Source organism: Geospiza fortis, unplaced genomic scaffold (assembly GCF_000277835.1).
Source record: "Geospiza fortis unplaced genomic scaffold, GeoFor_1.0 scaffold97, whole genome shotgun sequence".
Lineage (NCBI taxonomy): Eukaryota > Metazoa > Chordata > Aves > Passeriformes > Thraupidae > Geospiza > Geospiza fortis.
In genome coordinates, this window is record NW_005054343.1 from 1,244,440 (window position 1) to 1,256,653 (window position 12,214).

Genomic DNA, 12,214 nt, shown 5'->3' on the forward strand with positions numbered 1-12,214 from the left:
ACCAAAATTAGCAAGAAACTCAAGTAAGGGAAGTTTTATTGCTTGGTGGCATAATTACTGAAGTGCTGCAGGTGTTGATGGCTATCTGCCAAAGGTTAAATAACCAGACTACAGACTTGGCCATGTGCAACATAGTGTATTTAAGCATACAGCTTACATAAATTACAAGGAAATCAGAGATGAGGAAAATCCCAGTAAGGACTAATCCTGAGTAATTTTTGTCGCCAGCATTGCCAGAGAAAAGATTGCTCTCACCAAAGGGTGAGAATAGCAGAGCATTACCTATTTGAAGCCCTCAATGGTAATCTTGGTGGAAATTTAAATTGCTTTAGTGGTGAGGCACTGACAGCTTATGGCAGGAAGTAAAAAGCCTTCTTTCCAGCCTGAAACTTCAACTTACTGTTCTTAGTTTTACTGTGCAGCCATGTGGCACCAGTTATCTCAGTTTTTTCTGTCTGGATACAGTGGAATTTGAGGACTGAGCCATGTAACCATACTCCATCAAATAACCTGGCATGGCTGTGGTGAAATCTGAGTGTATCCAATAAATCTTGACTGATTATTAAGTGCTATATATCCATTTATAGAATTCTATCTGGAATAGTTACATGGCAATCCTAATTATTCTTACTGAGGTGCAGTGGTGTTTTTTGCAGAGATCTGACAGTTCTGAGGCTCTAGCAATACTGCTGTTTGGGTAGAGAGCGTGCTAATGGAGCCCTCTATGCTCCCTCTGTCAAGGAAATACTTACCCTAGAGCATGATGCAGAAAAATACTATTAAACCTGAATTTATGATAATGAAAAGCTCTCTGCTGGAGCAGCCTAGTAATTGGACAGACAAATCTAGGTTTGGGAAGTTGTTCTGTGGAAGTCTGATGTACCCAAGCATAGAACTGCCTGCTTTTAATATTAATAACCAGAGGGGAGCAGTCCTTAATTACTGATTTAAAGTAAAATATCTGGTCTGAAGTACAGCATTAGAAATGCTGTACACCCATGCCCTGTTTGGTAGTTTTTCATCTTTGAACACTGTAATAACTCCTACTAAAATTCCATCTGTCCGAGAACTGCTGTATAGAAATATCTCCTCTCTCTCATGTTTGCATAGCCTAAAATGGAATCATGTCAGAGAGCAGCTGGATACTTTTGCTGCCATTGCAAGTGCTTCCAAAGGGGGAAGAATTGGAATTGAGGAGTTTGCTGAGTACTTGAAGCTGCCTATATCAGATGTCCTCAAAGAACTGTTTCTACTTTTTGACAGGGTGAGTAATTGGTTAACTGACTTGTTGACAATATTTTTTTAGACATCACGTACCAAAACTATATTTATTATGATTCATTATGTCCAGCTTAGTAAATGCCTCTTGTTTAACAGTTTCTGTAAGCAAGGTAGGTGACTCTTATGGTTTTTTTCCTAAGTTTCAGTGGAGAAAATATTCATTATTTTCTGCCTTGTGAGATGGCAGCCATCCCTTGGATCAAGTTGCTGCACCAATATCAGACAATAATCTTCATGCTGGTAATAGCTGAATATTTTCCTTGGCCAACTGCAGATTTTGATCTTATGTACATTTTGATAGCATAGTTAGCTGTTGTAATTAATTAGATAATTTAAGGCAGAGTGAAGCTAACTGGAGTGTTCACTGGAACACTGGAGTGTTCCTGCTGTGCTTGTGAATGGTGCTGTTAGACTGTACAGGGACTCCTCTTGCTTCTCTCATCATTAAAGGGGGTTGTGTGTTAACATGATCATTTAGCACCCTAGCCAGTGCTAATCTCTCCAGTTTTCTTCTTGTCTCTGAGGATGACAGAAATGGCTGCATTTCTCTCTATACCAGAAGTATCAGTGACTAGACCAGAGATAGAATTAATCTTACTTCTAGGCCTCCACTTGTGCTGCAGTGCACACAGCCTGTTGTCCTGCAAGTGCCTGTGGACTGGAGGTTTTCTGTTACCATAAGAGCTTTCCCAGCTGACCATCACTCTTGCTGATCAGTTAGCCTTAGCAGTACACCTGTCCTTGGGAGGCCCTGGTATATGCTCATTAAAACTGTTTCGGGATTTTTCACATAAGTTTTTACAAGCTCTAAAATAGGAAAGAATCAAACATATTTCCTGAACTGCTGAATGCCTTGAAGCTCTAGCAGAGCTAGGTACTCATGCTTTTGTCATTCCTGCCTCCCCATCTTGGACCATTGGCTCCTGAGGCATGTAGTCTGAGTCCGGAAGCACAGTTCCTACATCAGAAATGTGCAGTGGCAACCAGAGTAATTAAGGGCAATCATACTCCTTTCACTTTCTTTATATGGTGCAACATCAATGACTAGAACTAGCAAAGTAATGCTCAGTTCACTAAAATTTTGAGGGAACAAAAGATTGTGAAAACAAAGTGCAAGGCTGCATTCACCTTTAAAGAGATCACCACAACTGAGGAACAGTCACGCTCATCTAACAGGGCTGGTTTCAAATTGCTTCAGGTATGAGCACAAGCATTCTGAGACTTCTGCTTTGTGGGTTTCAACCTCATTATGTTTCTCTCTAAAATGGTTCCTTCCTCAAATCACATAAACATAACAATGCAAAGAAGAAAAGAAATAGGGGCGTATCTACACCTGACAGAAACTAGTGAGACGTAACTGGCAGCCAGAAACATGCACAGACATGGTGAAGTCTAAGCATGCAGATAAGCTGTGTTTTACCCACGCCCAAGTCAGACACAAAACAGCTTCAGAGAACTACAGAACACTGGATCTCCGAGTAAGTCACATTCAGAAAATCTTCAGGATGTTCCTTGCTAAAGCTTTGCTGAGTGGAGGAAGTGGAGGAAGTGGTAGCAGTCGTGGAGGAAACCTTGTACGTGGCCTTGGAGGGCTCCTGACAGGAGGTGCAGGTGCAGGGAATATTGGAGGACTTGTTGGAGGTCTCGTCAACCTTATAAGTGAAGCGGCAGCTCAGTATAACCCAGAGCCACCTCCACCTCCTCGCAATCATTTTACAAATGTGGAAGCTCAGGAGAGTGATGAGATCAGACAATTTCGTCGCCTGTTTGCCCAGCTGGCTGGAGATGACATGGAAGTGTGTGCCACCGAGCTAAGGGACATCCTGAACAAAGTCCTTTCCAGACACCAAGACTTGAAGGCAGATGGCTTCAGCTTGGACACCTGCCGCAGCATGGTCGCCGTCATGGACAGCGACGCGAGCGGCAAGCTGGGCTTTGAGGAGTTCAAGTACCTATGGAACAACGTCAAGAAGTGGCAAGGTGTGTACAAGCAGTATGACACTGATCAGACAGGCGCTGTTGGGAGAGCCCAGCTGCCCAGCGCCTTGAGGGCTGCGGGGTTCCAGCTGAACGAGCAGCTGTGCCAGGTGATTGTGCGCAGGTATGCCGCCGAGGACGGCAGCATGGACTTCAACAGCTTCATCAGCTGCCTGGTGCGCCTGGACAGCATGTTCAGGGCCTTCAAGTCCCTGGACCAGGATGGAAGTGGCCACGTCAGAGTGACCATTGAAGACTGGCTGCAGCTGACCATGTATTCGTGAAGGCGTGGCAAAGAAGATACACCTGGAGCACTACACTCGTCTGCTACACTGCTGTGGTCTTTGCCTTTAGTCTTTCTAAGGCAGATGCAGCAGTAGATGGCTCAGCTTCAAGTGTAGTGATTCCTCTTGTGCATGCACTAGTCTGCTTTTCTGAGGGCTTTCTGTAGGTTGTTCATTGGGCAGTTGCATAAATTCAGAAAATTGTAAACTCTAAGGTTAGGGACTATATTGGAAAGATCAAAGCTTAGTTACTGTTTCATGTAAAGTGGCTTGTATACTAGTATAACTATTAGGTAAAAAAGCTCCTAAGTTTGGTGTTGATGTTGATGTTGCTGTTCTGATTTGTTTGCAGTCACTAAGCTGGAATAAAGGCTGTTTGCCTGAAGGCAGTCACTGGTAGAGTCTTGTGCAGTTATTTCTAACGAGGGGAACAACATTAGAGTTGCAATAACTGTAATGATCAGTGAACTTACATAATCATTCAATTTCCTTTCTATTTCTGCTTTTTCATGCTTGGCTGCTGAAGCAAAACCTCAGTTTTACTATCAGTTCTATCTGGTGGCCAGGACAAAATTGAAGACTTACATGAGGCTACTTCTGCAATGATCTCCTTCCTACAGTTCCATGAACTAGTCTTTTCTCTCTTTCCTTCAAACCTAAACATAGTTATAAAGCAAACAACTTAAAATACTATATTTATATTTAGAGAAACTTGAAATAATTATGCAGTCACATAGCAGAGAGAGAGCCAAAGTCAACCTTTGGCTATCTGAGTGAAATTTCATCAGAGTGCAGCATCCCACACAAGGTAGTTATGCAGTTCTGGCTAAGATGTCAACTTCTGAGTAAAAAAATAAAAGGAATAACATGAACTGTCAAAAGTGCATTTCTTTGAATTAAGGATTACATTGTTGATCAAAACAGCTCTTGCACAAGGCAGATTTCTTGGCAAGGCTCTGCTGCTTTAAACGAAAATTGTCTTGGGTGTGTGCGAGCTGGCTGGAATGTGAAAAGAGGAGTTAAATCGGCAGCCTGGCACTAGAGGCAGTCTCCAGATGTGAGAGTCCTCATGCCCCTGCCCTTCCCCAGGGACACAGCAGTGACTCATTGAGAAATACAGCAATACCTGCAGGCCATCTGCATGTTAATGGGGTACTGTGGATTGGTTTGATTTGGTCTGTAAATTTCCATAGCTTTGATTTCTAAATCTTGCACGTGGCAAATAGGGTGTTTCAAATTGATGAGGTATCCTCCCTGGTATACTTGCAGAAACCTTTCACTTGAAACTAACTTATCATTTGTGCCCAGACTTTTTTCCTCCTGCGCTTCGTCTAATAGCAAACAGAAAAATATTCATATTATCCCAGAGAAAAGAGGCCAGTTCCTCCCTAATGGCATTCAGCCTCCTCCCAGTTCTTCAGTGGAAAAGCACTCAGTTATCATTGTGCCATGTAGTGCCATTTGGCCTCTGAGTAATAGAAAAGTGAGCAGGAGGTAAAGTGTGATATCCTCCTCAAAAGTATTAATGCAGTAGTACCTTATACTGCATCTGGCTTGCAGTCCCTGTGCAAATCTAAATGGAGAATGCTTATGACAGTGCAACTTTCTTGTTTTCCGAAGTCTAAGATTTACTGTATTATATTAAAAAACCCAACAACAAAACCCCAGTTACCACAGCATGCTATAGGGAAAATAGTAGCAGAAAGCTGGCTTGCTTAAAGAAAACAAGAGTTGTTAAGGTTACATTATGTTTTGATTCCTTTGTGTAGCATAACTACAAATACCCAAATTCTGATGTTCTACTTTACCATGTAGAGAACTAGAGCTTAGCTCACACATTGCTTCCTTAAAATATTCTTGGGTACATAGACTGCAAGCACAGTTAGATATACACAGAAAGACAATTACAAGTGCTTTTTGCAGTGATGTTACACAAGCACATAAACTTTTCCTGTATTTTCAGTTTAACTTCCATTTCTTTTCCCAGGCAGCAACCACATCATTTCTCTTTAACCAGAATGCCAGAGCATTTGGAAGTTAGCCAGCATCCTAAAGTTTAGTAGAACTAGTCACAACATGATCTTGCAAGCATAGTAACTTTATTTCCTACTAAAATGGCTGGAGTTCTGTCTATGAGACTGCACTCAGTTTTGATTACTGAGTTTTCACACTCTAATGAAAATAATATAACCTTTATTTTGTCTTTTTTCTTGTCATATTTCCATGTGTTACTTCTTTCAGAAGTTGTTGTAATTAAATTATTTTAAAGTTTACTTCCCAATTCTTTTACTGTGATACATATTCTTAACTTTGAAAATAAATTTTAAAAATATTCTAATCATATCAAACAACCCTTTGTTAAGAATACAGTCTGCAGAACTATCCAAAAATAATATTCTACAGAACTTTGAACAGTTATTATCTGCACTGTTGCTTCAGTTGTTTTAAGACTTTATGTTTGTAATATTACACTTTAAATTTACATCTGTTACCTCTGAGAACTACAATGTGGAGAAAATACTGAGAGTCAAACTCTGCACCCAATGAGAGCACAGATTTGTAAATAAAACAACGTGTATGGGACAGCATTGTTCTTTTCTAATGATTAAAAACTGTCAAAAGTTATAACCCTTAGACATCCATGAAAGTAACTTAAAAGTTCATATCTTATTCATATCTTTGCTCAAAAGTTTACCTGAAATTCACATGTTTCTGAAGTACAAGATGTTCAAAGTCAATCAAAAGATCAATCAAAAAGATCGGTTACACTATCAGTATAAAGAAAATAGCAGTTGTCTATGCAAGAGAGTCCTGATTGGTTTTGAACGCTAAATAAAATTACATCTTAGAAGTTTTAAATCCTGTGAAATGTATAGCTTGATGATGACAGGTTAGTAATACTGATTTCATTATATTATTACACATATTTTGTCAATCAAGAACTGTCTCAAAATCTAAATTCAATTATTAAAATCCCTGTTTCATAACACCCAAAATTTTCAAAGCACACTACAGGGCAGCCTTAGTATCTCCCCTGGCATTTTGCACTGTTCAGCAACAGAAAACCAGGAGCAGAAACGTTAAGGTTGGTATTAATGTCCACTCAAGTGGACATTAGACGTTGGTAGGAGAGCCAGAAATAAAATCCTGGTCTGGCTCTTTGCTGCAGATTTACCCAGCTGATCACCCCTCATTCACTTGGCTGGAAAAGTTTTGTGTTGTTTTCATGCATAGGGACTCCACTTTTTGAGAAAATGTTTTTCTTGTTGAAATGCAAAACACAATATCCACAAAGGGAACTCTGCTTTACACTCCAGTTTGCATTTAAACATTTTTGATGAATGCCCTTATTGTGAATATTCAAAACAATGTCTTCTTGTCTACTTGTCGTCTCTATTATGCTGTCATTACCTGCTCTGTGTCCCACCCTGTAAGTTTTGCAGGTGGCTTTTGCCCAGACAGATGTTTCCCAAAACACTCAAGAAACTTCCAGTGCGGTGACAGAAACACCACTGACATAAGCATAGATTTCATCAGATATCTGCCATTCTCCCTGTCTGCAAATGTAATGCAGCTTACACAGAATTAATCACAAATCCCATCAAAGCATGCTTCAGATGTTTTGTTGATGTAACTTTGTAGTTAACACATTGAAATGTTTGTTCAGATCAAAACTGGAATTATTACAGAGGCTGTTCCAATGAATTCCTTGCCTTTCTGGCTTAAAAGGTAGGACAGTGCGTTGGCTTCCAAATAGCATGTGGGGCAGTGCACAGGCTTCATAGGAAAGCTTAAGATAAACCAGGTAGATTTAGTTGTCCTTTCACTGACATATATTTTATTGCTGAAGGTTCAAACTCAAAACAACATCCTCACTCTTAGCCTGTTGATTCTGCTTTGTCTTGCATTGGTCTCTGAACTTCAGCAAGTACCAGTGCTGCATGCGCTGCTACAGTTACCTCAAACACATGGATTCCAGTTATTCTTAGAGCCTTTAAATCTTTTTTGTTTGTGTTTTGTTTGTTCATAAAATAGAAATCCATGCCCAGTTTGTAGCTATTGAAAATGTGTATATTGCTACTCCAGCCTTAGTATTACAGATTTAGTGAGCTCTTAGGTTTTTTCCCAGGAAGAACAAAAACCCTCGAGTATTGTAAAGTGTCTTAGTGCATGTGTTGTGTTTGATTCACAGAAGAGCTTTAAAGTGATTTGCAGTATTAACTCTAACTGCTGCCATGCATGTTTGGGTTACAGAATGGAGATGGCACCATTGACTTCAGAGAGTATGTAATTGGTTTGTCTATCCTTTGTAACCCAGCCAACACAGAGGAGACTATCCGGATGGCATTTGAGGTAAGTTCAATTTAGTGTAAATCTGCAAACCTGACAAATCAACACTGACTGTAAGTCTGTTAGCTTTCAAATCATAAGTTTATAGCTTCAATCTGTTATGCAAATGTGAGTAATTCTCTTAAACCAATTGACATTTAGAGTGTGAAAGGGAGGGGAAGAATTGCAGGCATCATAGAGAAGAGTTTCAAAAGCCATCTAAAGGCACTAATGAATATGTAACTTGGCAGGCTAACTCCAAAAATGATTCAGCAGCAATTCTAGTTTTTTTTGCCTGAGGTTTTTTTTCTGCTGTGATTCTTCAATGTCACAATAGATGGAGTAATATCCTCTTGTGGGTCAGGCTTCACTAGAGTTATTGTTTTTAACAAAGAGGAGGAATAAAAAAAATCAAGGGCTGTTCAGAACTGGCACATTGTAAACTGGGCTGCATCTCAGAGCTGCTGGCTTGTCCTCTGGTGCGCTGGTAGTACAAGCAGTAAAGGAGCAGTAGCTCCTTTCACATCTCAGGTATGTGCAGACAATACATGACCAGCCATGCCCATGTTGTGAATCCTTGGCTCTTTTTTTAGTAGTTCTGACACAGATCCTGTTGTTTTACCCATTAATCTGGTTTTATGAACTGTATTGAGCAACATATTGAGATACCACTCATGTTCATTGTAAACTGGGTGCTTTCTAGAACTAATGCATACTTGGGAAGTACCAGAGATTTTTTGGCAATCCATTATATCTGCTAGCTTCTTTTCAGATAAGCAGCAGAGCTTTTCAAGGTGATTTGTTAATTTTTGGAGGTGTTTTATCAGTACAGATTCCAATGAAGAAGCAAGCCTAGCAGCTATTGTTGCTGTTCCATTGTGTTGTTTCCTAGACTATACTGTTCAGTATGTTAAGAGGTGTGCTGATTATAAATCAGTAATTTGTTTTAATTTCCAGTTTCAGCACCAAACAACTTGTTTAGCTGGTAAAAGCCTGCTTCAGTCTAAAATGGAACTGTGGCTCCCTTTTGCTACTTGTTTTCTGTGCCACTAAATGTCTTTTCTTTCACAATGGCAAAGTTTGCCTGTAGCAAGTATTTAAGAATTACAGCCATCCATCCCTTGTATTTCTCCAGGGGTGATTCATAGCAGATGGTTACTGTCACTGCACTGGGCAGGATGGGATGATCAGTGTACATCAACTGCCTGCATTCCAGGAACCAAAATTCCTTGTTAATTACAATTAATTCCTTAATGAGTGGTCAATCACATACACTAAAATTCAGGGATGTCAGAGCATAAACTATGATAACAAGTTTAATCTGACAGCAGATGTGCTATAACCTAACAAAAACGGAGACTAAAACCTAAGATGGTCCAGTATAGACTGGCTGAATCCAGTAGACTCTTAGCATAGCTCATGGTGACAATAAACATACATCTTTGTTTATGTTTTATCTGGTATATTTATCTGGTATATATTTGTATATTTTTTATCAGTGAACCAGCACTGTGAGGTTTGTTTGTTTGTTTGGGCAGAATGTTCTATTCCTAGCTATAGCATGGACATTGCTCTGCAAAGTGTCTGCTTAGTCTTATTCCAGGCTCTTCAAATGCCAGGCTTTGTTCACAGAGCTGCTGAGTGCTAGAAAGGCACGATGAGTGGCTAATGTGCACAGAGGGTTCATAGCAAAGTGATGCCAAAGTATTTCTACACATTTTGTCTCTTCCAGCTCTTTGACATGGATGAGGATGGCACTATAACAGAAGATGAGTTTGCTTCTATCATTCAGTCAGCACTGAGGCTGCCTGAGCTTGATGTTTCTGCACTCTTTAAAGAAATAGATGCAGATGAAACTGGGAAGCTCTCCTATGGTAAGTTACATCCTTTTGTTAGAAAGAATTCTCTGATTGTCATATTGACAGAGGGTTTCCTTTTTTAATTCCCTCCAAGTCCCTGATGGTTCTCATACTTTGTTTCTGGGGAGAACTGTTGAAGCACAGACTTAGATACTTTGTGTGATATTCCTGTGTTTTCTTAGATGGAACTAACTTGAGATCAGCTTCAGTAAAAGAAGCAGGCACTGAAATTTTCTTTGATTCTATTGCTGCACTATAATAGCTCTGTTTTTTAATGTTTTTCAGAGGAGTTCAAGAACTTTGCACTCAAGCATCCAGAATATGCTTCATTGTTTACTACATATATAGATCTACAGAGACACCAGTTAGGTATGTTTGAGGAGCATAGCACTGAGCCACCAGCCCTGGTCTCAGAAACAACACCACTTGCAAGAAATAAAGTCTGTCCAGAAGGCAGTGAAGATAGCTCAACTACCTCTGACAAAAAGGATGACTGAGAAGAGTTAAATAATTCAGCTCTTGAATTCTACAGATTTTTTTCCCCAGCTGTTCATAAGCACAACTGATGTAAAGTAGAGATGGAAGTTACAACTTTAAAAAAGTTTGGGGGTTTTGTTTGTTTGTTTGTTTGTTTTCATATCAGAAGGAGTTATTCCTGTTTGATTGTAAGGGAAAAACCTCTGTCCAGTCCTTAATGTCAGTATCACAGTACTGGGAATGTTGTTCAGTGTCTTCCAAGTTCATGCTTCCACAAAAGCAACCGATGTGCTAAGAGGGGTACAAGGCTCCAGCACTGCAGTGACCTCTCAGAATGGAGACTGAGAAGTCCACTTGTCTCAAAACAAGTGGTCTTTTTGGTGCTGCTCAATTCCTCTACATCCCCAACACAACTTAAGGGAAAAAAATTATGCTAGAGTGTTATAATTTGCAATATCACTTTGCTGTTCTCAAGTTTCTGAAACACACAAATGAGTAACAGGAAGCTGAGAATTTAAGATTTTGTTTTTTGGCTGTCCTTAGATTGCCCTTAACTACTTAGGAACCAGAAAGCCCAAGCTTCTGAACAAGACATGCTGGTTCACTGATGTTAACAAAAACTACTTTAGGCCTAAAGGCTGGTGGCAGATGGAAATGGCTGCACTTCTAATAACAAAAACCAAATTGGAATTCCAAGATAGCAGCTTATAGTCTAGAGGAAAATGCAGACAGTAAGGCCTAAGAATTAATTGACTATTTCAAAATAAATACCATGTTGTTTACAGTAACAACTGTTCAGGATCACATTGGGAGGAGCGTTTCAGACTTCAGCATATTTTTTTATTCTAGCAATTATCAACAGAGGAAGGTGACCTTGTTCTGCAAAGCTCGAAAAGCAAATATGCTGTCCAACAATAGTTCTGGTACTTAGGATCTATCTAAAGCTGTCTCCTAGAAACCATATTTGCATTACTGTGCCATTACTCAGTGTTCTTGGGGCTTGGTTCAAAACCAAGCTCTTTCTAGTCAATGATTTGAATATATTTTGCCTCCGTCCTCTCTAGTGCACTGGAAATTGGGCCTTTACCTTTTTCCATCCTTTATCTGAATGCACTTTATGCAGTATTTAAAATATATAACTATTTAGGCAACTACTTCTCAATAAAAACTTAGAAGGGATGAAATGAGAAGATATTTTCAAATTATAACAGAGATGAGCAAAGCCTAGACTGTTTAGTACCAATAATAACGAACTTTCAGCAGGTTTTCATATATGAACCTCTGCCTCTAAGTTGTTGCTTGCAGTCTGGCCACAAGTTCATTGCCATGTTTTACTTTCTCTGTTTATAATTGTGCCTCTCTTTATTCATGTGCTTAAAATAAATCTATATTTTTAAAAGACTTTACTTGAATAGCTGAGTCTTTTTAGTACAGGGGGAAGGGTACTTTGTCTACCATAAGGGGCTGGGGGTAGTTTCCAGGAAATCATGCTTAAGATGTCTTACCTTGGTTAACTCAGTGCAGCCTGAAGTTGGCATTTTCAGTTCTTTGTATGGTGGCACTTTGCTTTATGGTAGGACTGGAAGAGCAGGACAGGACCAATACTCTTCCAAAGATTTACTTCTGGTGACTACCTTGACAGGAGGGATTATGACTACCTTGACCAGAGGGATTATGATATAAAGGTGTGCAAATCCATGGAGAGTGAGTGCCATTTTTGATGGAAAATAAGGTGTCACCATTTACGCATAAAATGAGTTACCTCAACCACAGCTGAGATGTAACAATTATGGCTTTGAGTATTGTGAACATTAGGAGAGTATTTTCTTCCAGTTAGAGAAGGAGAAGCAGGAATACAGTTAACTGGAATACATGTTAATTCTTAGCAAGGATGGTTTTACCTAGCATGTTAACCAAAGCCTCAGCTTTTCAACCAGCACTAATCTCTTCAAAGATGACTTCTATTCCAACCAGTAAGAAAAAGATGGGGTGGCAAAGATGACAAAG

The 12,214-nt window shown here is 39.7% G+C and overlaps 2 protein-coding genes across 2 annotated transcripts in view; both read left to right on the plus strand.

The window, feature by feature from the left end:
• The window catches only part of LPCAT2 (lysophosphatidylcholine acyltransferase 2), a 30,779-nt gene extending 19,170 nt beyond the window's left edge, over positions 1-11,609 (plus strand). Inside the window, exons 10-14 of the mRNA XM_031058386.1 lie at positions 1-23; positions 1,111-1,264; positions 7,797-7,895; positions 9,604-9,745; positions 10,016-11,609. The exon at positions 1-23 is cut by the window's left edge and continues 97 nt beyond it. Of these exons, the coding sequence (XP_030914246.1) occupies positions 1-23; positions 1,111-1,264; positions 7,797-7,895; positions 9,604-9,745; positions 10,016-10,227 (630 nt within the window). The 3' untranslated portion in view covers positions 10,228-11,609. The remainder of the gene's footprint in view (positions 24-1,110; positions 1,265-7,796; positions 7,896-9,603; positions 9,746-10,015) is intronic.
• On the plus strand, positions 2,680-3,542 carry CAPNS2 (calpain small subunit 2). The gene has a single exon (XM_005422723.2). It carries the CDS (start codon positions 2,787-2,789, stop codon positions 3,540-3,542), a length of 756 nt encoding a protein of 251 aa, XP_005422780.1. The 5' UTR covers positions 2,680-2,786.
• Positions 11,610-12,214: the final 605 nt, after the last annotated feature.

Coding starts and splice junctions, on each gene's coding strand:
- CAPNS2 (XM_005422723.2), top strand. CDS start 2,787: ATGTTCCTTGCTAAAGCTTTGCTGAGTGGAGGAAGTGGAGGAAGTGGT.